At 28.4% G+C, this 26,315-nt stretch overlaps 2 protein-coding genes across 5 annotated transcripts; both read right to left on the reverse strand.

The window, feature by feature from the left end:
• Positions 1-709: 709 nt before the first annotated feature.
• Positions 710-10,811, reverse strand: LOC126907784 (uncharacterized). Its single transcript, XM_050689377.1, has 2 exons — positions 9,954-10,811; positions 710-1,676 (listed from the first exon to the last, which is right to left on the reverse strand). Exons 1-2 carry the CDS (start codon positions 10,697-10,699, stop codon positions 821-823), a joined length of 1,602 nt encoding a protein of 533 aa, XP_050545334.1. The 5' UTR covers positions 10,700-10,811; the 3' UTR covers positions 710-820.
• Positions 10,812-12,339: 1,528 nt separating this feature from the next.
• Positions 12,340-25,637, reverse strand: LOC126907598 (odorant receptor 46a-like). Of its 4 annotated transcripts, XM_050688990.1 has the most exons (8): positions 25,601-25,637; positions 25,473-25,503; positions 20,987-21,067; positions 18,946-19,015; positions 18,578-18,677; positions 18,394-18,513; positions 12,596-12,754; positions 12,340-12,523 (listed from the first exon to the last, which is right to left on the reverse strand). In XM_050688990.1, the coding sequence occupies exons 3-8, from the start codon at positions 21,054-21,056 to the stop codon at positions 12,464-12,466; spliced, it is 579 nt and encodes a 192-aa protein (XP_050544947.1). In that variant the 5' UTR covers positions 21,057-21,067; positions 25,473-25,503; positions 25,601-25,637; the 3' UTR covers positions 12,340-12,463. The 4 variants fall into 4 exon arrangements, with proteins under 4 accessions (XP_050544947.1, XP_050544944.1, XP_050544945.1 ...); XM_050688987.1 differs by lacking the exons at positions 25,473-25,503; positions 25,601-25,637 and having other exon boundaries at positions 20,987-21,790; XM_050688988.1 differs by lacking the exons at positions 12,596-12,754; positions 25,473-25,503; positions 25,601-25,637 and having other exon boundaries at positions 20,987-21,806.
• Between the last annotated feature and the right edge of the window lie 678 nt (positions 25,638-26,315).

Below are 26,315 nucleotides of genomic sequence, written 5' to 3' on the forward strand. Positions count from 1 at the left end.
ACGGAAATCATTTACACATAGAAGATTGGTCGTTGGGACAAATTTTTTTTTATTTATAGTTCTTAACATAAGCTTTAATTTAACATATGTGTTAAAGGTCACAGTTTTTTCGGAATATTATCAAAAGTTAAGTTGAGATAGTTGAGTTTTGTAAAAAAGTTGATATTTTGAATCTCCCTTGTTGGTGAACAGGTAAACGGTTCTCTCCAATTCAACCACCCGCACTTAAACCTGTGTCTAACATATTCATCAATACCATCACAAAATATTTTGTGAGCATGTTGTAGAAATATTCCAAATAGAATATATTTTTTATTATATTTATGGGATATTGTCACAATATTTGTTTCAGTATATTTTAACATTATTAATATATCGAAATTGCTATGTGAGTATTGTTAAACAAGAGTGAAAAATAAAGACAATTTGATTATATTAAATATGAGAATTTTTCAAATTCTTATATATTATATTTTCAACATGTTTATTTTATAAATACGCTCGTAAGTAATTGTGTTTTATATACATTTTTAATTGTTTATATTTAGAACAAAAATAAATATACTAGGATATTTTTAAATCAAAAATTAAAATTATTGTTTTATTTTGAACTTATAATTTTAAAGAATATTTATGTATGATAAAAATGATCATACATTTTACATGTTTGAACATAAAACACTGTTATAAAGTGGTTTTATTTATTAAGATTATTTTGATAGAAGTGGCCATACTTTATATACCAGAATAACTAATTAAATATAATATTTATATTTCGGTTACTTAAATTTTATATTTCGCTTTGATAAACTGAAATAGATTATGTCCATAGCCAAAAATAATTTGGATGTATATTATAAAAGCCTGTATCTACATAATCAGTATTAATAAAATTTCCACAAAAGTCATTTAAATATTTTGAAATGAGTTCATAATTGGTAACACGTGACTCATTTGACTTTGAAATAATAATATTTGCATTATTCTTAAATTTAATTAACATTTCTTCCTTAGTCAGTAATAAACCATCTAAAAAACATCTATTTTTTTCCGAATGTTTTGATGTTATTATTGTTTTGGTAAATTTATATCTTGTTTTTTCAAAATTTTTAATGTAATCATCAGCTAATTTTTCTGTGTTTACTTTAGGATTGTTTACAAACATATATCGTAATACATTCTTAGTTTTCAGATCAACTACATAATTATATATTAAATTGTAAGTTGAAAGTAAATCAGAATATGATTTAACTTCTTTAATGGGTTGCCAAATCGCGGATAATTTTATTTTTTCTATAATTGTCAACATAAAATCGAAAATTTTCGCTGTATCATTGATTGCATCAAAAAGACATGTTACACATTTCACATAGTCGAATGAGTTTACTTGATATTTTTCATTTTTACACATAATTTTTAAAGCAGATAATGATGAATTGTAATTCACAAGCACTTCAAGAAATCTACACCTTACAATTCGTGTAAAGTAATGTTTTTTAAGATGAAAATTATGATCTGTCACTAAGTCTCTTATCACACGTTCGGCACTTATTTTGAAATCATCATATTGTATTTCTATGTGGCTAAATGAACTCCAACTACCTTCACTAAATAGAGTATTAAGTATTGAAATTCCCATTTCTTGATTAATAATATCGTCTTTAGGAGGTTTTAATCTATACAAAAATTCTTTAAATAAGTTAAATAATTTTAGTATAGCATATATTGTGTCTATATATTATATTTCATTAAGGTTTTTAGCCCCCATTTTCCGTTTTATCACCTTTTACGACATAATAAGAGCTATTACGGTTGCCATTTGTTTATTAAGTAATTAACTATAAATAACGTTAAAATTAACAACGATAACAACGAAAAATAAAACCTAATATGATAAGAACACGTGAGCATCGCTGCTCACATGTACTACCGTACACATAGAACGCAGCACTACCTACCCGCGCCCTAACTTCCTTCCCCCGGTGAAGAAATTCCTTCACCATTATCTTGCACTGGTAATGGGGAAAACTTGCTCACTGGCCTTTGCAATATGGTTCCACCAGAAGTCCTAAGTGAGATGACCCGAACAACATTATCGCTTCCAGAATGCGTATCGATCACCCTTGCTAAAGACCATTTAATAGGCGGCTGATTTGTATCATGAATAATTCCAAGAGTGCCCACCTTAATTGAATCAGTTTGCTTGGTCCACTTGTAACGCATATGCAATTCAGATAAATACTCTTTGGACCAACGCCTCCAAAATTCTTGATACAACTTTTGTACTAGAAGCCTTCTTTTTAGTCTGTTGTTTGGGATTTTTGTATAAATTATCTGTGGTGGAAGATTCAAAGGTCCTCCAACTAGGAAGTGCGCTGGAGTGAGAGCTTCCAAATCACTTGCGTCGTGTGAATACTAATATAGAGGTCTAGAATTCAAGCAAGCCTCTATTTGATTTACAACAGTGTTCAGCTCCTCAAAGGATAAATGTGCTGATTTACTACACCGCACCAAGTGATGTTTTGCGGACTTCACCTCGGTCTCCCATAATCCGCCAAAATTTGGGGCACCGGGTGGGTTAAAGTGCCAAGTGATCTCCTCGTCAGTCAGGATTTGTTGGACAGTTCTTCTAGTAGAGCTCTTTACGTACAAGGCCTTTAGCTCTCTATGTGCTCCCACGAAATTAGTTCCATTGTCTGAATATATGTCTAAACATGTACCACGTCGTGCCATAAATCTTCTTAAAACTACTAAAAACACGTCAGCACTTAGACTGATGACCAATTCCAAGTGAATAGCCTTAACGGAAAAACATTTAAAGACTGCAATATAAGCCTTGGTCAAAACTACTTTACGTAATCCATTACGAACGAATATAGGCCCAACAAAATCCACTCCACACCTGGCAAATGGACGCATCTGATTAACCCATGAAGGGTTGCCGAGATGTAGGCCTCGCCCTAAAGCATGTAATACATTTATGAACAACGCGGCGTCTAGCAAAGCTTCGTTCGTATAGAGGCCAATATCTGAGACGTGTATTCGCTAATAATCCCAATGGCCCGATGTGAAGTAATTTAAGGTGAGTGTGATCGAGAATGACGTCCGTTATCTTGTGCCTTGGAGGAAGTGAATGGGGTTCCATTGAAATTCGGGTAACCTACTCTAATTAATCCCTGACTCAGAAATGGATGTAGTGACCATAATTTGCTGTTAGTTGACACGGGACGACCGCTTGATAACGCTTGATAGCTCCTCTGAAAAGGTTTTCGATTGAACTTGATGGATTAAGACTAGTTCTGCATTAATCAATTCAGGTGTTGTTAAACACCCTTTCTTTCGCAATGAAGAATTGGACTTCTCATTATTTACGAATCTAAATAGATAGGCCGTTATTCTACGCATGCGAGACCATGTACTATAAAGCTCGATAACTTCTATGGGTTCATTAACCATCAGTAATGTAAAACGAATGACCTTCTTCTCTTATATATTTTCTGGAACGCTAACGCCACATTTTTCCTCATCTTCTTCTTGTCGCAAAAAAGATGGTCCATTCCACCACATGTCATAACAAAGTAGATCTTCAACCCTTATGCCTCTAGATGCGACATCTGTGGGATTTTGTGTGGTCTTCACGTATCGCCATTGATTTGGATTCGTGATTTCATGTATTTGAAATACTCGATTAGCAATAAATGTCTTCCAAATGCACGCGTTACCCTTGATCCAAGCGAGGGCAACCATGGAGTCGGTCCAACAATTAAATGAAAAAGTACTAATAGACAACGTAACTGCAACCTTACTTATAAGTTCTAACAATATATGAGCCGCGCAAAGTTCTAAGCATGGAATGCTTATAATCTTAAGTGGAGCAACTCTTGACTTTCCACATAGCAGCCGACTTGAACAATAACCATCTGGAGTTTTATGAGTATATGTACGCCGCGTAAGCCTTTTACAAAGCATCGCAGAATCCATGAATGCTTACGCTGGACGGATGTTCACATTTAATACTTCTAGGTAATCAAATTTTTGTAGATCATCTAAGAAGGCGTACCATCGATCTATCATTTCTTGAGGTAATAAATCATCCCATGAAAGTTTTAGTAGCTATAACTCTTGTAGAAATGCCTTGCCTCTAATAAGGGCTGGACCTGCAAGACCAATAGGATCAAATACACGATTGAAGTCGGCCAGAATGGACTGCTTGGTAGTTTTCTGTTTCGAGACAACAAGTGTTATCCTAAAGCTGAAATTGTCAGACGTAGGTAACCAGACCAATCCAAGAGCTTTTACAAATTCATTATCGCTAATAGAGAGCACAAAATTAGAGGTAGTATCCGCAGACTCGATGGAACTCAGCACTTCTGCTGAATTAGAACACCACTTGTGAAGATTTAGTCCAGCTGAGCTAAGTATGCTAGAGACGTCTTTTATGAGACGAGTGGCCTCCACTACGTTGTCCGATCCACTCAGATAATCGTCGACGTAGACGTCCATCTTGATAGAATGCGCGGCCTTTTCTAAATTATGGTTTTGTTTTAATGGTTCGTCAGCAATATAGATGAGAGAACGAGTAGCACTAAATGATGCGCTTGAAGTGCCGTAGGTAACCGTCTGCAGCTCATAGTGACGAAGTTCAGAATCCCTCCACAAAATCCGCTGGTATTTTTGATCATCTGGATGAATTCTAATTTGCTTGTACAATTTTTCTGCATCAGCAGTGATGGCAATAAGGTGCATGCGAAAACGTTTAACTATGGAAAAAAGATCTTCTTGTACCCTAGTGCCAATCATGAGAATGTCATTGAGAGATTAGCCAAAAGTCGTTTTAGCAGATCCATCAAATACTACTCGAACCTTAGTTGTTAAACTGCATGACTTATCAGCTGGGTGGTGAGGAAGATAATACGACTCCTCTGACAGATTTGAATCTAATGAAACTCTTTCCATATGGCCTAGATCCACATATTCGTTTATGAAGTTCTTATAGTCCTTGGCGAGCTCAGGGTCTTACGCAAATCTTTTTTCTAGATTGAAAAATCTGCTCTTGGCCATAAACAACGAGTCACCAAACATTGAGGAAGGCTTCTTGAATGGGAGGCGAACCACCACGCGGCTTTCCCTGTTTCTGATCGTGGTTCGTTGAAAATGTGACTCACATACTTGAGCGTCTTCAGACATTGAGTTTTTTAACATGAAGTTTGTGAAGTTTGTCACAAATGGTTGTTTATTGTCAACCGAGCAGTTAAAAAATGATTGGAAGTCTAGTCCAAGCACACGTCCCGAAAATATCCAAATCAACATGGTACGCTGAGGATAGGCATCAGGGGAAACTTGGTGACGTTCACATCCCAAAACCTCAAAAAACACTTCTGCTCCTAAAAATACGTCAATGGGGCCCGGCGTGTAAAATTGTGGATCGGCAAGTTCATTTTGTACATTCTATGGTAGATTTAGATTTGCTATGTTAATTACACATGTAGGCAAATACTCAGTTATGATGGATAGAGTATAATTGACATTTGACATAATCGCTGCCGATGCAGACCATTGACATTCAGATTTAACTGCTGCAATTCCCATGACAGTCGCTGTTGATTTAAACATTTTCAACTGTAGTTTTTTTGAACAACTCTCTGTAATAAAAATTGAATTGAGAGCCAGAGTCCATTATGGCCCGACACGGAATGCGATCACCGCTACCGTTTGCTATGTGAACGATTGCTGTAGCCAAAACCACTAATCCTTGCGAAATAATGGTCAACACTGGTCTTTGACTTTGCATGGCACACAAGACTGTAGATGGCCCAGCAGTTAAAGCTGAAGCTTGTGTTGCATCATTAATTATTGAGGAATCATTGTTGTTTAATTGTTGATTGATCTTGAGGAATACCTTTTGCTTTCCACCTTTATTGTGCTGCTGATCCTTGTGATTGATAACATGTTTCTCATAGAACAATAAAGAATAGTGTCTTTTGTGGCATGTATGACAACTATAAGCAGCTGAACAGTCTCGAACACCATATTTTGTACTTAGGCAATTGTAACACATATTAAATGACTTAACCCTTTGATGACGCTCGGAGGGAGTCAAAGAAATAAATCTTGTAAAGTTTGTGGTTTTCATTGCACATTGCACGTTTGTTATTGTTGGTAGTGTTTGTTGAGTAAAAAATGATCGTTTTTCAATTATACGAGAAGTTGTTGATTTAGGGACATTTATTATGTGACCAGAGCTTCCCTCATATACTTCTAAGGACATCACCCGCGACGTTAAGAATGTTTCTAATTTGGAGAATGGCACTATGTCTGCCATGTCAAGCGATTGCTCCCATTGCTGAAGCGTATCTCTATCAAGTTTGCTTAACACTATTTCAAGAATAATTGTGTCCCATTGATTAACGCGCTGATTCAAGTTCTTTAATGCTTGTATATACTGCTGCATGTCAGATAAAAAATTATTTAAACCAACAGCAGAAGATTTAGTGATTTGAGGCAAGTCAAGAGTAGAGCAAATTTCTGCATGAATTGTGCGACGCTTATGATCATAACGTTGTACTAGAAGTTTCATTGCCAATTCAAAGGCCGTTTCAGATGAATTCAATGATACAATTAAATCAAGCGCAGGTTTGGTTAAGCAAGCCTTTAGGTATTGGAACTTCATGATATTGCTTATATCACCTTCCGCTTCTATTAATGTGTTTAGTTCTTGATTAAAGGTTTCCCAAACCGGGAAGTCACCATTAAATTTAGGCAAAGGAATGTTGGGTAATCGAGAAAGTACTCTGGAGGCGGCTACATTTAAATGAGAATTTCCACTCACAATAATAGGGACTTCAGTCTTTGGTTGAAGTTGCTGTATAAGTTTGGTATAATCTTCCATGGTAAAATAAAATTTTCTTTCAAAGGCATCCCTTTCTAGTTCATGTTTTACCATCTCAGAAGGTCTAAGCGATTCCCATTCACTTTGAATAATCTCGAATTTATTAAATAATTTAGATAATGCCTCCTTTCTCAACTTAAAAAAATATTCATTTTTAAGGGAAATTTTCCGTGTTTTTCTTTATGTTTAATAAGCATTGCTTATTTCACACAAACTGTTTATTTTATTATTAGATTTTCCATGTAAAACATAATTAAAATACAATAATTTTGTATTGTAATAACACTATAAAATAAATATACAGATCGAAATCTGGTAAGACACTCATTTTCTCAGAAACTATTGAGAATTTTAAATTTTATTATGAGAATAAATATTAAGTTCAAAAAAATCTACAATAAAATGTAGTCAAACCATTATTTTTTTCTTACCTTCTAAGATAAAAACCCTTATTTATAATTTTCTTAAATGGGAACCCTTATTTTAAACTTTATAATATAATAAGAAAAAAAATTACAAGCAAATTTGTTCGTATAATTTTTTTCCCCGATTAACCGTTCGTCCGTTACAGCTTGATAAAGTTAAGTGATTTTAGGCCAAATTTCTATTGTTATTTTACTGTATTAAATACAGAAGTCATTATTTTTATTTGCTATTGCATAAACCAAATTTTATTGATCAAGTTATGATAGGTAAATTAGCTATAAAAATTTACTACGCACTAAATGAGTGATAACAATAATAGATTCAAAACAGGTTTTCGGTTTATTATTAATAGCAAAGTCTATGGGTTTGTAAGACTGAAGAATCTAACAAAAATACCGGTTGCACTGCTACCGATATTATGAAACGCAATAAATGACAATATTTTTTCTCAGAGTCAAAATCTTTAAACAATTATAAAACGTAAACGGTTGTTCGGATAAAAAAAATTATAATAACAAAATTTGATACAGGTTTTACAGAATTTATTTCATATATTATTTTATTTTATTTATATTATGACTATATATTATTTAGTTTAACATATCTCAATAAAACTATATTTTAGCTGATAGTCTAGGATATTCCAGTTCAGAGAAATTAAAATATTGTAACACAGTTATTTTAGAAAGCTTTCGGCCTTAAATTAACAATTAAAAAGATTCATGATATTTTTTGTCTGTCGAGTATCTCTGCTGCTTTGGACATGTGTAAAGTTAGTTTAAAATAACCACTGTGTTATAATTATCAATATTACGAACACTTGACTAAAAAAATAATCATCTAACATCAGAAAGAATAAAGTTTAATTACCACTAATTTGGAACATAACATCTCTAGGGCTTTGCATGCAGATTCTTTTTATTTGGATCCCTTAAAAACTCTCTCATCAATATTAAGGATAACTGTGTCTTTTTCGATATATAGTTAATGTATAGTTTAATTAATATAGTAAAAATAAAAATTTCTTTTAGCTACTTGAAAAAATTTTTTTTTTGAATTTACACACAATGCTATAAGTGTAGCATAGATTAGAATGCTTAGATGGACGAGTGGAGTGACTGGAGAAGATAGGATAAGGAACGAGGATATAAAAGAGAGTATAGGTGTAGCGCCAATCGTGGATAAGATAAGAGAAAATAGACTTAGATTGATTGGTCATGTTATGAGGAGAGAAGAACAGTAATAAAAATGAATGTCGAGGGAAGAAGAGGTAAAGGAAAACCAAAAAAGAGACGGAGTGATGTTATTGAATGTAATATGAGGACAGCTGAAGTGAGCGTAGAGGATGTGGGAGATCGTGTCAAGTGGAAAATTAGGATAAGGGTGGCCGACCCCAAATAGTTGAGATTAAGGTGAGGAAGATATACGAGGTGTACTCAGAAAATAACGGGAATTTTTAAATTTCACGGGTTTGAAGAGTCTGATTATTCAAAAAATGTTTTCATAATAATGTGTCCCTGAAATATGATAAAATGTTCAACTGAACTAGTATATACATTTTCAGTGGCAGCCGCTAAGATTAGACGTATTTTCATGAGTTCAGCGATTTTCGTTTGTTAAAAAAATGAAACAATGGATTTGTATCGAATTTTATGTAAAAAATGAAATAAAGTGTAGTAAAGTCACAAGTAAAACAAGATTTTATGAGTGGTATAAGCTTTTTCAAGATGCCCGTGAATGCACATCAATATCCGATGAAAACACGGAAAAAGTGAAAGTAATGTTTATGAACGATCAAAATTTGAATTTTTAACAAAAATGGCGGTGAATGGAAGTTGCTTAGAAGTCATTTAATGAAGTTAATGACGATGCAGAATTACTGAAATGTTTTATAACAGGTAACGAAACATGGGTTTATGGATACGACGTCGAAACTAATGTTCAATCGTTCAAGTGGAGATATTCTGGTTCACCAAGATCGAAAAAGAATCGCGATTGGTCGAAAAGGTTATACTCACTCTATGTTCTTTGATTTTAATAGCGCAGTGCATCAATAATTCTTGCCACGAGGTCAAACGGTTAATAAGAAGTACTACCTACAAGTTCAACGTTGTTTGCGTAAAGCAATCCAAAAAAAAAACGCCCGGAGTTGTGGCAAATCAATTCATGACTTTTGCACCATGATAATGCACCAGCTAACATTTCTTTACTTTTTTGTAAATTTTCGGCTAAAAAAATACTGTTACAACGCCCTGACTTCCATATTTGCCAGACATGGCTCTGTATGACTTTTTTCTGTTTCAAAATTATAATATGAACCAAAGGGCCGTTGTTCTACAAACATAGAAAAAACATTAAAAGTGCATCACTGAATGAGCTAAAGACTATCCCAAAGATTGAGTTTGAGAAGTGGTTCAAAGGTTTGGAAGAAGCGTTGACACATGTGCATAATATCTAATGGCGATTTTGTCGAAGGAGACATGTATTAAGGATTAATGTAGACAAATAAATAAATATTTTTTTCAAAAAAAGAAAATTCTCGTTATTTTCTGAACTTACCACGTATTACATATTTCATATTATAATACCAATAAAAAATTATCATAATTATGGAAATCAAAAAATAAATTTTACTTACTTAGGAATTGTTGGATTTATCAATTGAATAAATCCAAGATCCTCGTAATTATTCTTAATGGTTTCAGTGTAAAACGAATTGATCTTACGATACATAAAAGAAACAAAACATGGGAAATCTTTATTGTGTGACGAGTATTCCATTTCATAAATAGCCTTGAAATTAATTTTCTCAACATTATCTACTATAGATTTATTCTTCTCGAAAAAGTTATTTGCAATATTATATACATCATCAATGAACTCTTTTACATCAAGAAATTCTTGAATATTACCATAAAGACACTCGTTCCGTTTTATTTTTAAATATTTATGGTTTTTTATCTTATAAATGTCGTCAACTGCATTGAACGTGTTAGCTTCAAACTTGATAAAGACTAGTTTATAGTTTCTTAAATTTAAGTCTATATAGCTTAAAAAATTGATAGCATTATATAAACTTTCAAACATTTTCAATGAATTTTTTACTGCTTTTTCGAGTAAAAATGAACAATTAAAAAAATTTTCCATTAAATTAGCCTCAAAAAAATTTAAACATTTATTAACAACAATATTTAACAATTCCACGAATTTTAAAATTATTTCATTATAACTATAATTATAAATATTAAGAATATTATAGAAAATATTTAGCCTATCATTTCTGTTGGATTTTTGCATTAATAATATTGGTACACTTAATGTTCCAATCGAATCATAATTTAATTTAAAATTTGTTATAGACTGCCATTTATTATGAGTACACATATAATCTACTACTCCAATAAAATAATTAAAGTATACATTTTTTTTAATTTTACAATTTACAGAGATGATATTGAATTGAATTATAAATGTAATTAAAACAAGTTGTCTAATATTCATGTTAATTAATTGAAAAAAAAGTCACAGTGTAATAAAATAAAGTAGAATATTGAATTATTTTCGTTATTTATTGTTTTATTCATATCTAAAAATACCGTGTTCGTGTTAAAATTAAAGTAGTTATTAGAATTTTTATTTAATAGACGTATGCTAACAAATTATTAATTTATTAAACTTCAAAATACATGAACTTATTATTTAACATTTGTAAAAACAAAATTTTTAAGATTTAATTTTCATAAACTATTTTTTTTAGTGTATTTCAAAACATTTAATCACTACTATAAACTTCATAGCATAAATTCTATTAACATAAGTAAAACTATTAATTACTTCCACAAGTTATTATCAACCAGTAATTCTCTTAATTAGAGTATTATCTGTTAAATAATCTAGATAATTATGTATGTTTCCACTTGATAAAATCACATTAATACCCTTACGAGGTATGTGGAATGATCATGAAAAAATAGAACAATTGATAAATAAAAAAATCATGAAACTAATAGACAAAAATGATTATATTATAGTCAGATGAAAACAATTTAATAAATAAAGTTTATTTTAAAATACCTTATAATTGAGAAAAAATATTTATTTTTTATTAATATAATACTTTGTGATAACTTAATAATTTATTACTGATTTAAAATTAATATTTGATAATTTAATTCACTTGTTGCGAATTTAAAAATGCATTATGTTTTTTAATTAAATGGTTCACCAAAATTATGTAAATAATTTAATTACTTAAATTATTACAAAAAAATGCATAAATGTATCCATTTTAAAGTAATTAATGCATTTTAAACATCAATACATTAATTTTTGACAATAAAGTGCTTCATATATACATACAGGTAAATAACCTGCAGACAGTCTGCGGATGTAATTAAGGCTGCCTGACCAGCCCCCCAAACCCTCCGGACTCTTTTAAGATAGTAAAATAAAAATATTGTTAATAATTTTGTTATTTATTTCAATTAGTTCAATGTTTTTATCAATTTTTCAATCATAAAGTTATTTATTTTCATACCATATAAGGCTGTCAAATTTTATTTCTCAAATGACAATAATCTTAATTAGTAAGCTTATTTTTATAGATAATTCTATCTAATTAAAACAAATTGATTGGTTGATAATAACTTTAGGACAAGTATTTTGGAAATTATTAAGAATTTAATGTAATGACTTAAGTTGAAAAGTGGGTGCTGCTATTTTTATAACTAAACATTTTCCGTCCGTAATACTCCTCTCACCTAGATATAAATATAGTAATAACTTCCGTAATACTGGTCCAAAAGAAGTTATTGATCAGTCATTTTATTAATTAAATCATTGAAAATCTAGAAAGTCTACAATCTGACCCGCTTGGTAGCGTTTTAAATTATACAATCATACAATTAAAAACAAATTGTCAGATTACTATTAAAGTTTTTAACGACTCCATTTAAAGAGTTTTCAAAAATTAAGGAAACTGGTCAATTGTCAACAAACAATAAAAATACAAAAAACATTTTCCATACATTATGAACACTCTATATATGTGGATGTAAAATTTAACATAAAATGAACTCAATTTAAAATTAAATTATATTGTAAAACACACAAAATTTTTAAAATAAATTTTTATTTGCTCCAATCAGCTCATTTTGAATTTGTTTTCTTTGCCAAGAGTGAAATTATTGAATATGACATACGCATCGCCTAAAATCAATTATTTTAATTAATTATGATAACATAACATAATTTTAGTGTTTTATTTAAAAAAAAACATACTGAGCCAAATACTTCTAAATTCAATGATTTTTGTGGAGTAATATTCATTCTTAATCTGTTCGCGTTATTTAAATTTATAGTCAACAATAGCATTTTTTTAAATGCTATACTTTTTCCAGTCCAATCAATACTATACAAAACAAACTGTACTCTATTTATCTAAAAAAAATGTCATAAAAAAATATTTAATACATTATGTAGGTGGGTACAATTTGTACTGGTATATATTAAATATACAAATTTTATTAACACATACTCTATCCGCACTACATATTAATTTTATGTTGTATAATATTTTAAGATTACAGCTTTTTATAATTGATAAGTTGAAAACAACCATTTTGACAGAATAGTTGAGACGATTATTTCCTTAATTGCAAAAAAATAAATTAAATAAAAGGTGTTACATACAGTCATCATTTATAACGATAGGGATACCAGTAAAAATTCAGATAAAATATATAAAGTATTCAGTAAATCAGGAAACGGGTTTTTATTATTATCATTGTTTGTTTCAATCCAACTCTATATAACATCCAGCGTTATACAATGTATGCAATTTTAATTATACAAATTAATATAATATTATAAACACATATATAAAGTTGTGTTAGTTCGTATTGGGTTTCGTCCCCCTGTCATTGCATAATATTAGTTTATGTTTAGTTTCATTACACCTCTCTACTTAGGTGAGCTAGGTAAAGGTGGGTGAGGGGAGTGGATCTCTTTCCCGCCATAGATTAGTGTACGTTGGATTTACCCTCCCCCCGACATTGGTAATGTAAGTGGAGGAAGAGAGCAGCGCAGGGGATCTAAAACTGTTTAAATAATACTACTTCTTTGATATTCTGTCTCTTCTACACTTGGTGGCCATTTCTTGTTTTATTGTACTTTTATTGATATCCCATTAAATACGCCTTACCAGTTGTCTTCATATATTCTTGCTGATTTCAATAGTATAATGATGATAAACAAATGTTATCAGGCTCATTAAACTATAATATAATTTAATCAATGAAATTACAGGTTTTATTACGATTTCAGTATTAGTACTTCATCAGCATTAAAAAGTATTTTTTTGTCCAACTTTGTACCCTTTCATATCCTCTAAAAGAAAATTATTGGTAGAAAAGAGTTTGACGATGACGATATTTTAATGTGCGTTTTTAATGATTCTGAAATATCTATTATTTTTATTATCATCATACCATGTATTCATTCTTTCTGGTTTATCGAATAGTTTTAATTTTCTGCAGTTTATATTTTCTTTGTATTTTACATAGTTAATCACCCCAATAGTCCGGAGATCGTCTATGTTTACAACGTGGGTTAGTGTATACCCTAATGGTTGATTTCAACTGTTCGTATGCATCAGTATGTTTTTGTTGCCAATTAATATTCTCGTATTTTTTTAATTTTGTTAATTTTGTAAGGTAACTGGCGATCTATGGAACGATTTTATGTACCTACGGTATAAAGAGCTAAGCCTCAAAAATAACATCTTTAATCGTTTTGGAGTGCGGAAAGTCCGCTATGGCTTAACGGTTTTATGCCATTGCGTGTTATACGAAAGCCTAATAGGTCTTTTTTTAGAATTATGTGTATTTAGCTGTTTTTATTTTGAGTATAATTTTAAATACTTTTTCGAGATTTTCCAAAGCTTCCGAAATATGCTTAATCATCATTATAAATCATAAATGATTATTTTAAGAATTCTAAAAAAGGATTATTAAATTTTTTTCTAAATACTGCTGAAATGTTGCGAAAACAAATAGGAAATCATCGAATCGTCATTAAGTCACATGCACTTGTAAATAAAAGTAAATGTTGACATTGCTTTATTATAGTGATTTGAAAAAAGTTATTATTAAGATCTAACCTTGAGAAGAATTTTTAGTTTTCTAACGCTCTAAATAAATGTTGAAGCTGTAGAAGCTGTAGAAGCGGAAAGTTGTATTTTTAATGAATTCCACGTTTATTATATTTAGATTTGCCCTTGTATCTATACTATTATTTATCTTTTGTTTAATGTGGCTATGATGTACAATGCTTTTGCATTGTACATCATAAATAAATAAATATTGACTTTTAGATTGTGTTGACACGGCCACAACGTTGTCACCCGTTAACACCCCACGGTCGTGTCAGCTCCTTCTCAGCCACCGCTCCACTGTAAACCGGACCGTTACACACGCGTTATGGTCGTGGTGTTAAGTCCAATAAATGCCTAACGTCGAGTACCCGCCGCAATAATACGTAAAGTAAGTCATCTTCGTGACATCGCCCGAGACGCCGAACTCATCGCACCGTTTTTTTCAAACATCAATGCATCTTTTGCTTATTTGCTTTCTTTTTAACACGCTTATATTAGTTTCACCTGTATGTATGTATGTATGTATGTTTGTAACTCTCCAAACGCCACGCGTTATCGCGTATCCCGTCGTCTATGGCCTTGAGACTAGACTGTCCTAACGCATTCACCTCTCTCCACACGACGGCACACTATTCCTATAAAAATTTATTTTTAGTTATCGTACCCGTACACGCGTGCTTGTCATCAATATTATATATATATAAACAAATTTTTATTTTGACTGACCAATAACGCCCGCGTCTAATGCGCCTTACGTATATATATTTATATATTCCTACCGCCGTTTATACCTCAGGTATAACGACTCGCCCGCCCACAAAACACAGCTATACCTAGTGCATGATACTTTTACGTAGTTAAGTCGCATTATTTGTATATATATATATTCTAATTACTATTAAAAATATATATTAACACACTTTATTCTAATTAAGAGATATAAAGTATTTATTCCGTTTTCGAGGGATGATTTTCCGTATTGTCATTTTTCGTCACTACCTCCATGTTCCGGGAGTGGGTAATTTGCGCGCCTGCTGCTTTCCTTGGATGTGGTAGCCGTTTCTCAGACTCCCTCCCCGGAATCGAACCCTGATTTCCCGTTACCCGTAACAACCATGATATTGATAGTAACTACTTTCATAACATGAAACTAAATAGTAAAAAATAAATATAGTTTAAATTCTATTAGTCTCTAATTATTGTGCACGTTATTTGTAATTACTGTATTATATTGTTTCTTGCTCAAATAAACGGCTCAGCGCTGATTTTCTGTTATATAATTAAATTTTGTCGACTACCATTTTATTTATCACTAGTTCTCCCACAGTGTGTAATCATTTTTTTTGCTTTTATCGACTTCATTCTTGAAATTTTCAATGATGAGATTTTATAATCTTTGATTTTGCTAAGGTTGAAGGTGAATGTCTGTCCTCAGCGTAAACTTTTAACCTATAAATTAGTTTTTTGTGTTGCAATTTTTTGCTGTGGGGTTATTGCTTTGACACAGCTGACATCTTGTCTCGTTTGCATCATTTTTTATAAATATGCAGACGTTTGTTCGTCACTGTATTTCTCACAATTTGGCATTGAATTATTAATCTTTTGTTACAGAAACAATTGGCGAATGTTACAATTTCTTTTTTTGCTGGACATGTTACCATTAAATTTGTTTACTATTTTATTCTGTGATTTGTAAAAATCAAAAAGTTTATCTTTTTAATTATTCTAGTGCACTTTCTTGATTTTTGTTCGACATTTGCGTTATTTGCTCCTTGAGAATGTCTGTTTTAACTTCCTAAGTATATTTATTTTAATCGCCTTTTATAAGAAATTCTGTAGTTTCCCATTTTCTTATATTTTGTAAACTGTCCAAGGTATTCTTAAAATTTCGGGACGTAATCCCTTTTTGATAAGATATACATTTTTATATTTGTGACATATATATTTGCAAGCATAAAGTTTCAGATTTATTTAAATAAGAGCTTGCGAGGGTTTGTTAGGTTGTTGATGGCAATTTTGTAAAATCATTCTTAACATGTCCGTTTGAACTGTTGGTTCAAATTAAACTTTATTTTATACACCAAATCTGTCCCCTTAATTTATCTGACGATGTTGTCTTTGAGATTTTCAAAGAAATATAAAGCTGTACCTTCCAAAATGGCTGGTAAGAATTGAACTTTTTTTCTTATGTTTATTCATTTTTGATGCTGGTTCTCTTGTAATGCTTAAGAAGGAGATTTATGTTTTTGTGTATCCAACCTATAATCTGGCTTAAAGAATGGTTTCCTTAGTATCTTGTTGTCATCACTAGCCATGTTTTTGATGATAAAAATATTAATAAACCAATATATGAAAACGTTTATTTCAACAATGACTGACTTGTTTTAAATTCAACCCAACGTCTTGTTTAAAGTACATACTGCTTTTTAATAATTACTGTTATAACCTATTTTCATGTAAATTTTTTTTTTAAAGAAAACCATTTAGAATCTCTGTTTGAGCATAAATTTGGTTAACATATAAAGAAAATTATTTTATTAGAGACAGAATTACTTTTTTGGTAGTTAGTTTAGTAACGGGTGTAAATGTATTTTTAACTTTTTTTAGATCGGAACACACTTACTACTGATCTGAGAAAAGAATTTCTTGTTGCTTCACCATACAAACAAGTTTCATGGTATTTTAAATTGTTTTTCATTTTACAAACTTTTTCACCTGATATTTTCAATGCAAGAACAGATTTTCTTGTATACTATTTTAATCATTGTCTTTCTAATATATCCTAAGCGGGCATGTCATAAGTTATGACTATTTTTTCTGATAATTATCAATAATATATAGTATTGAAAGTAGCTTTTGTATTAATATCAACACATTTTTAATATTGCTATTATCTTTTGTACTACTTTAGCTACAATTATTTTAATAGGCTTAATTAATGTTTTTGTATTATTGAAAAACCAGTATTATTGACCATATTTTCTGAAGCACTTTAACCTAAAAACCAGTTTGCTTTATTAAATTTTGGTTTAGTTTTCATTTTGCTATCACATATAAAAGCTATTACACTTGTCGCTGTTAATTTTGATTATTGAGTTTTCTTCATTTCTGTTGAAGACTTTTAATACTATTTTTTGACTTTAATGGCTTGTTTATGTCCGAAATGATAACAGTTTTAACACTCAAACTTAAAACGTGTTTTATTTTGCTTATTAAAGAAAGCTTTTTATAGTTTTGGAATCAATTGCACTTGATTAAATATAAATTACAATTATACTACTAATGACTTATATTTAACAAAATTTAATGTTCATATATTATCTGTTCCACATTTAATTTATAACATTCTAAGATATTTTTAAAAATTTATTTCTCTTATTAGGGTTTAACTTTAATAACTACTATTTTACATTACATGTAATAAGTATTATAATAAGCCTTATAATAAGTAACTTATTTTTGATACCCTGTCTCTCAAAAATTTCTATTCAAGTAATAACATATCTAAAGCTATAATTTTTCCTTCGAAATACTCTAAGTGACTGTCAGCAATTAACTGTTCACTATTGCTGATGTAATAACATTACATTTCATGATAATCAGATTTTATAACAGCACAAATACTAAATTAATTAAAAAAATACACTCAATTAAGTTAATTAATATTCGCTGTTATAAATTTTTATACGTACTTAATAATTTTGTTTTTATAAATATCTTAAGACTTCAAAAATTAAATATTAATATCAATTTTAAATCAAAACGTAACAAAAAATTACTGACTACTGTAAAAATGTATATTTTAATATAACTTTTGGTGTATTGTATTTTAAATTGCAATTCATAATTAAAATTATGACTCCAAATATGCAGTCATATTTCTATCATAATAAATTTGTTTTATACAAAATAATAATTATCTTACTTCATTTTCTAGATGATTATAAAAATAACATATTATAAACAAATTGAAAGAACTCATTAATGTTGTTAATAAATATTTCATTGAAGTAAATGATAAAACATAATCATTTTTTTTAAATGCCTGTAAATAAATTAATCAACAGTTAATAAAAATCAGAAAACTCACTTAATTGAAATATACATACCAAAATACTCAAAAATGTATATAAAATAAAAACATCGAAATAGTATCCAAAGCTATAAATTGTCAACGGTTTCATGATATCATAAAAATTTTTTATTGATCTGCTTAATATAATAACAATTTAGAATACAATACTGAATAAGTAATTAAATTATCTACCATGTTATGAATAATATCACTTTAAAATGTTTCACGTGCATGTTAGTAAATCATTATTTGATTTCATATTGAATTAAACATTGCACAAAAACATCGAAAATGTTCATAACAAAATTATAAAAATAAATATATTATTAAACAATATATAAATGTATTCAATGAACATAAGAAAAATTAGAATAATTCATGTAATAATGTTTTCTAACTTACATGTTTAACCTTGTATGGTCTAAAAGTAATTTTTTCAAATTTATCATGGAAATGCAATCGTTTTTTTGACCTATTTGAATAATAAATAATAAATTTAAAGCCAGGGCTAGGAACCGAAATAATTTCGGTTTTTGGCAATTTAATAATATCTAGTAAATTTTTCATCTATACTAGTAGTATATTTTTGAACATTACGCTTTCCTTACACTTTTTTCAAACTTCAGAGGTTGACCCCACCCATACGCATGTGGACTTCAACGCAACATCATTCAATACTTTATTGGCTGCCGTCATTTGATACCACTACAGCCGTTTATGGACGTAAACTAAATGCTAGTTTTGCAAAATTTACTTAAAATCACTTGTAATTCGGAAATGGTTGGTCCAATAGCTGTGAACATTTTTTTCGACTACATCAGTATGCGTGCCATTGTTTCTCCATACGTTCTTTGATATGTCATACGTGTCAATTGTCTCACACTCTTTTTTCACAGGGAGTCTCGTAGTATACTCATACACACATACACCCTAAGTAATCTTACAGTTAAATAATATATAATTATAATGTATCATTTATGGGTACGGCGTTATGGTGGGGGTACACTTTCAACAGGAAAAGACAAATGAAGCTAAAATTTACTAATTATAGCCGACTCTTGGCTAGTTTACCCATCCTAAATAAATAAACCAATGTTTTTTTTAGATTTAACAACAGATGATTGTCAAAATATATTTAATAAAACGGACAATATTTTGGTAGAAATTTCATAATTCTCTAAACTTACACTTATATATAAACTTACTTATATATAAACGCTCACAATTTTGGTGTTGATGATTTACGTTATTTACTTATTTTTTATGGATTAAAAAAAGTAATAATAATAAAATATACAAAAAAATATCAGATAAAAAATATTTCATTATAATATATTAAATAAATTAAAATAAATAATTATTTAAAATAATATATACTATATTAGTTTTTACATTAAGCAAAACTCTTTATAATAACAAAGAATATTTAAAGTCATTCAAAATACTTATAATGATAATAGTAATACTAATAAGACTTTATATAAAAAATTGTCATAGTATTCATCAAACTATTTAACATCTACAATAATGACATTTTTAAATGTTTAATCAAAAAATAATTTTTAATACAATCCGTTAACACATTTTTCGGAATCACAAATAGTATACATAAAATTATATGTGCGGTCAGACATAATAAAAAAATTAATTGTATATAATTATTTTCTTTAAAAATATGTATAAGTCGTCAAGTCCTTATTTGTTATAGATAATTTTGAAAACTGTTTTTTACTATAATTAATTTCTCTTTATTTGTAATACCATTTTTTTTATTTATTTAAAATGGATTACCCATTCGAGAGTCAGTGATAATGCAGTTTAATTTCGTTTGTCTTTGATTGTTGGAACTTCCCCAACTAAAACTCCATAACCTTACATGATACAAAATAGTTATACGTTATTTAATTATGAAATTGCTTAGGGTCTATGCACGTATGNTGTTGGAACTTCCCCAACTAAAACTCCATAACCTTACATGATACAAAATAGTTATACGTTATTTAATTATGAAATTGCTTAGGAAGGGGAAGGTTAAAAATGACGACCATCAAAAGAGTTTCGACTTATGTTGTGTTAAAGTTGACATTCGCATGTGTGAGGAATATCATAGTAAGGGTCTAAGAGGGGAAAACAGAAAGCGCAAAATACCCTATTTATATAAATTTTTTTTTGTACATGTTGAAAAAATGAATTCAGAAATCAAAAATATTATGCTACCACCTTTAAAACCTTTTCCTTCATATAATAGAACTTTTAAAATGGTTAAAAAAAGATATTAACAAAAAAAATTGTATAAGTTTGGTTGGGTTTATTAAATAACCTGTATATTAGAAAAATTGCTAAAAACAGACTTTTTTCGGTTCATTGTACTGTTTAAAGCATTAGTTAATTGCGTAATCAAAAAATATTGATGAAATAAAAAAAAATCATTATTTACACACACCTAAGTCTAAATTGTTGTAACCAAATGTTTCGCATTTTAAAGCAATAATTTTCAACTGAGTTGATAACATCCAACAAAATTCTATAATTATTAAATTGCAGAAAAGTACATTAAAAATAATATGTAATACATTAATAGCTTCAAATGTAAATACAATTGGATAAATTTGCTCATAAATAGAAATTGGTATAAAACTGAAAAATGAATTTAAGATGTTGTTCCGATAAATTATCAGACTGCCATCTCTTTTTTTAAATGGATATTCCTTTACAAATAATGGAATAAGGATCCAAAGTGGTATCAACAAAAAACATAAAAAAATGTATATGTTTATTATTTTAGTACACATTGACTTGTTATGTTCAAATATATTTTTTTCTTTATAACTAGAAGATAGAAAATCAATTCTCGTTGCATCGAATAATTTTCTTAATTCTTCATATTTTGTCGAAAGTCTATAGGTAGTTAGAAACATTTTTAAATCCATCGTTATAAATATAAATAATTGTAATACTGAGAAAATGTCGTTTAATACATAGTAAAAACCAATAAACGCATACAAATTCATTACAATAAATTCCCACAATAGTAATAGAGTATAGCAAAACTGATGAAACTTGAAATTCTGTATTGCAGCCAGATTGAAAGGATTAAATTTACAATATAGACTTAGAATCCATAATATTTTATCGTTTAAAATTTTCTCTATTATATTGTGTTGCATATTACTTTTCAGTATTGTTGTTCTATCCTTAAATAGCCAATCGTATCTAAAAAACATGTAGGATAACTTCACTATCTAATAATGGGTTGTATTAATATTTATATTTTGATGTTACAGTCATTAAGCACTTTAATATTTATTATCTAGAAAATTCCCTATTGTAATAATGTAATAATATTTGAAATTAACTTACACAACAAATATAATTTATAAGTTTAAATCCATAATTGGAATATTTTATTGAATGAATAGCTAATGATATTATATAATAAATTGTGACAATGAGGTAGGACTAAATTTAGATATCTTTTTGTTATAATAAATTACTAATATCAGCTTGGTTAATAAAAACTTTATGGTGTTCGTTCACTGATATTGCCATCCTATACACTACCATTCATGTGAAATTGGCAACCCATGTACATTTTACTCATATTTAAAGTTATCTAACAAAGTCAAAAATGCATGAATTTATATCTTCTTAGTTTTACTATATATTACTAAAACTTATAAATAATTAAAAAAAAAAAAAATAGCACAGTGGGATCGAGGCACAGTGTGGACGAGACATAGGTGTAGCAAATATCGATGATATGTGACAGTGATTAAAATCACTATCATAAAAAATCCTTCGATGCAAATCTGTAGATAGTGTTTAATTCTAATAAAGTGATAGATAATTACAAATAACATCAACTTCTTTTTCTTTAATTATACCCTGATTAGTGATCCTTTGATTTAAAAATATAATATATGAATAAATTTTAATAATAGTAATTAAATTTAGTATGAAAATGATATTCAATTATTTAAAATTGTAATTTATACAGAGAAATTATAAAAATAATAAAGTAGTTGTATATTTCTTTTACTTTTTACAGGTATAAAAATTAAAAGGGATTGATGCAATACTTTTCAATGAAAAATATTTGTTACTTATGAATAAATACACTGAACTACAAGGAACTTTCATCAGATGCAAAGATGTACTTTTCTAAATCAACTTTTAGCACTGTAATTAAATCTACAATTAGAATTTTTCTATCACTTCTAATTTTTGATATTATTACTAATTACATATAAAATAATAATTAAAACAAAAAAAAATTGTTTTCAAATTATTACTGATTTTGATTTCTAATATGTTAAAAATAATCAGTTCAAAATTTCACTTTTAACCAATTTTTTTTGATCCTTTAAAGTTGATAAAAAATTTTTGATAAAGTTTCGTGAAAATTTTTATTAAAAAAAATTGAATTTGTTGCCATAACTTTTATCTCAAATGGCAAGTTCGAAATTCATATCATTATATAGAAAATTTTATGAGAATAAAAAAAATTGTATTTTTAAGATTAATATGCAGTCAGGAAATTTTTTAATTACTATTTACAGTATATTTATTAGAAAAGCTCAATATTTGTTTGCATTTTTATCGTAATAGAACACTTAAATAGAAATCATAGTAATAATTTCTATGTAACTTTTGGTGTTTATAAAGATTCTATAATTGAACACAAAAAAAAAAACAATCAAAATGTTGTTAAAAAAATTTACACAATTGAGCGTTTCATAAAATTTGAGTATAATTGTAAAAATCCATTGTTAAATTAAGGTGAAAATAAAAATAATTTTTTTTGGAAATGATTTATATTGGAAAATGTTAAAAAAAAATGCTAAATATTAATGACAGGTAGTACAAGCACATATAGAGTTAGAAAATATTAAACTCCTAAAACTTCAACAAAAAAAATTTAAATAAGTTTAACTTATTGAAACTAATTTATATGCTATGTTAATTAGATTTATATAATATTTATTATCCACTTTTAAGTTATTTTAAAATAAAATAAAATACAAGACCCAGAATTTTAATACAAAAATAGCATATTTTTGAATACGGTAGTTATTTTCATTATAAAGACAATCCATTGTCTTTATTTTAATTTTATTTTAATCCATTGTCAATTATTTTTTAAAATTAAAGTATATTTCATAATCTTTAATTTAAGATATATATAGAAGTGTCAGTGTTTCTGGAACATTTTCAAAAGTTAATTTGAACAACTTAATTTTTTATGAAAAAGTTGCCATGTTGAATCCCTTTTTATGGGGAAGTAAAGGATCACATATTCACAAAAATATATCAAACGATAACAAAATATCTAAGGTACTTATATAAAAAAAAATTATATTGATTTGTTCATTTTTAAAAAAGTAATAGCGTTTTAAGAAAAAAATTTAAAAAATGTCGAAAATTATTGATTTTTGAAATTGTAATTATTTTTGGAATTTCCCCCATTTACAGAGAAAGATGAAATTTTTATCAAATTTTAAGTGTCATTTTTTTGACTAGATACAATTTGTGATCTTTTGACGTATTTTTCATAAAAATCGGTTCAGTGAGAACTGAGTGGTAACAGACACACACAAAAAAAAAACGCATCTTAGTAAAATTAAAAAAATTAACATTTTCATCTTCGCATCGAAGCTAAATTAATAAATTGCCCCCTCTTGGTTTTGAAAACCGTCAAATAACGAAAGACACAAAAATCTATTAATAATTTTTTTCAAATTGATCAAAAACAATCATGAGACTTCGGAATTAAACTAAATAAAATCATCATTATATAGTATATATTAAAAGTTTGAAAACTTTTAGGTATCTATAGTACCTCAAAAGATCACAAATCGTATATCATTAAATAATTTTATCTTAAAATTTAAACAAATTTCCTTATTACCTGTAAACGAGGGACATTCTCAAAATTATTTTATAAATGCATAAAATCTTAATTAAAATAGGATGTTTTTGACATATTTATTATTAAAATCGGTCAAGTGAGGGCTAAGAATTTTTATGGTAAATATAAAAAAACACACATTATCACAAATCTAATAACTTCTCATCTTAATGCCACTTATAAATTAAATAATAATTGAAATAACAATAATATGGGCACAAAACACTTATGTGTATTCACAATCACACCTTATAATAATCTTTTAATTATTATTTAAAGTAACAAACAATCTTTCAATACTGTGTTACTAGTGAAATTACATAAACTAACATAAAATTTAAACAAAATTGAGAAGGACAAAACAAATTTATATCTTACTAAAAACTATGCGCGTGAAAAAAAACTTTGGAAAGCCGGACATCGTTAAATAATTTACTCAGCATTGGGTAATTTTTCAATTATATAATAAGATGAATTACAGGCCGTAAATTTTAAATGCTGATAATGGGTAGAATTTTGGTCCATTTTCCAATTGTTTTACCTTTCTCATAGCATGTGACTACAGTAGAATATGAGCGAAGAAATAAATTGTTTTTATAAAGAAATGTGGCACAAGAAATTTAGTCAGCGTGTTCTGGTATAAGGAGAAAAAAAGAAAAAGCTCGTAAATCAATCAAATATCAACAGATTTCAACAAAATTTTCAGGGTATTTTTGTAATGTCTGTAGGAAAGCCTGGTTGAACATTCAAATTTTAAATAAAAAATTGCTCGTGAAAATGAACGTTTTTGATAAAATTTTTAATTGCTCACGTTACGCTAAAAATTATTTTCTAATTTTCTTAGAATAATGTTGTCGAGCACTTTCTTAAAAAAAAAAGAAATTGAAAATTGAATATCATTTATAATTTTTCTAGCATTGGCTATGTTTTTAATATTTTATTATATAATAAGATGAGGATTATTTCATGACGACACTCATAAGAAATCTGAAAAAAATTATTTAAAATAGGATTTACTTACAAGTAATCACTACTTAACTACTGGCTGTAGACTAAAAATATTATTAAAGAAACTATATACAATTTACTCTATATTATTATTACTGTAAATACGTGTCGTGACTAATTAAAATAAAAAAAAGATATTACCTTTATTTCCTATTATCTCTAAATAATTGTCACTTAACTATCCAACAAACAAAAGAGAATATCATAGTATTTTCTTTAACATTTTATAATAGACTTTAATATTTATTATAGTATTATTAGATTTTGTGACTAATATTCCTTTTCATTTTATATAATCAATTGCATCATTAACAATTCATCAATATATAGAATGGTAAATTAAATGTTAAATATTAATTTTTTTTAATTATTAATTAAGCTAAACTTTCCACAGTAATTATTTTTTTGTTAAACACATAATTATGAAATTAATAATAAAAAATAGGTAATTTTGTGAATATTTAAAAAATGAAATTTACTTGGAAACCGACCGGAAAATGCTATGCGTATTGAATTTTAACCAACTGAACAAAATCACATGCTTAGAATTATGCTCTTTAAGCGTAAACAACTCCCAGAGGTGTCCATTGCTTCTTTTATTAATGATACCGAAAAATTATGTAATCACGTAGATTCGACAATGTCAAAGTCTGAGTTAATACATAATATAATGAAAGGATTACATCCAAAAAATAGCTCGATATGTCGGTATAGACAACAATAGTTTAAAAGATTTAAAAGCTTATATAAAAAAATACGAATCCATTTAATTTATGTTACAAGGGGATACCATACAATCCAATGACAATATAAAACAGCGAATAACTAGCGAAAATATTTATTAAATTAGTGAACA

This window comes from Daktulosphaira vitifoliae, unplaced genomic scaffold (genome assembly GCF_025091365.1).
Source record: "Daktulosphaira vitifoliae isolate Bord-2020 unplaced genomic scaffold, ASM2509136v1 Scaffold_5, whole genome shotgun sequence".
Lineage (NCBI taxonomy): Eukaryota > Metazoa > Arthropoda > Insecta > Hemiptera > Phylloxeridae > Daktulosphaira > Daktulosphaira vitifoliae.

Excerpts from the sequence above, each read along its gene's own strand:
- LOC126907598 (XM_050688987.1), bottom strand. The coding sequence starts at position 21,767 with ATGTTTTTTAGATACGATTGGCTATTTAAGGATAGAACAACAATACTG. Across the intron at positions 19,016-20,986 it reads TTACAACAATTTAGACTTAG|GTCAAAAAAACGATTGCATT; the intron begins GTGTGTGTAAAT and ends TTATTCAAATAG. Across the intron at positions 18,514-18,577 it reads ATACATTTTTGAGTATTTTG|GCATTTAAAAAAAATGATTA; the intron begins GTATGTATATTT and ends ATTTATTTACAG.
- LOC126907784 (XM_050689377.1), bottom strand. The coding sequence starts at position 10,699 with ATGTGTACTCATAATAAATGGCAGTCTATAACAAATTTTAAATTAAAT. Across the intron at positions 1,677-9,953 it reads ATAAATCCAACAATTCCTAA|ATTAAAACCTCCTAAAGACG; the intron begins GTAAGTAAAATT and ends ATTTTTGTATAG.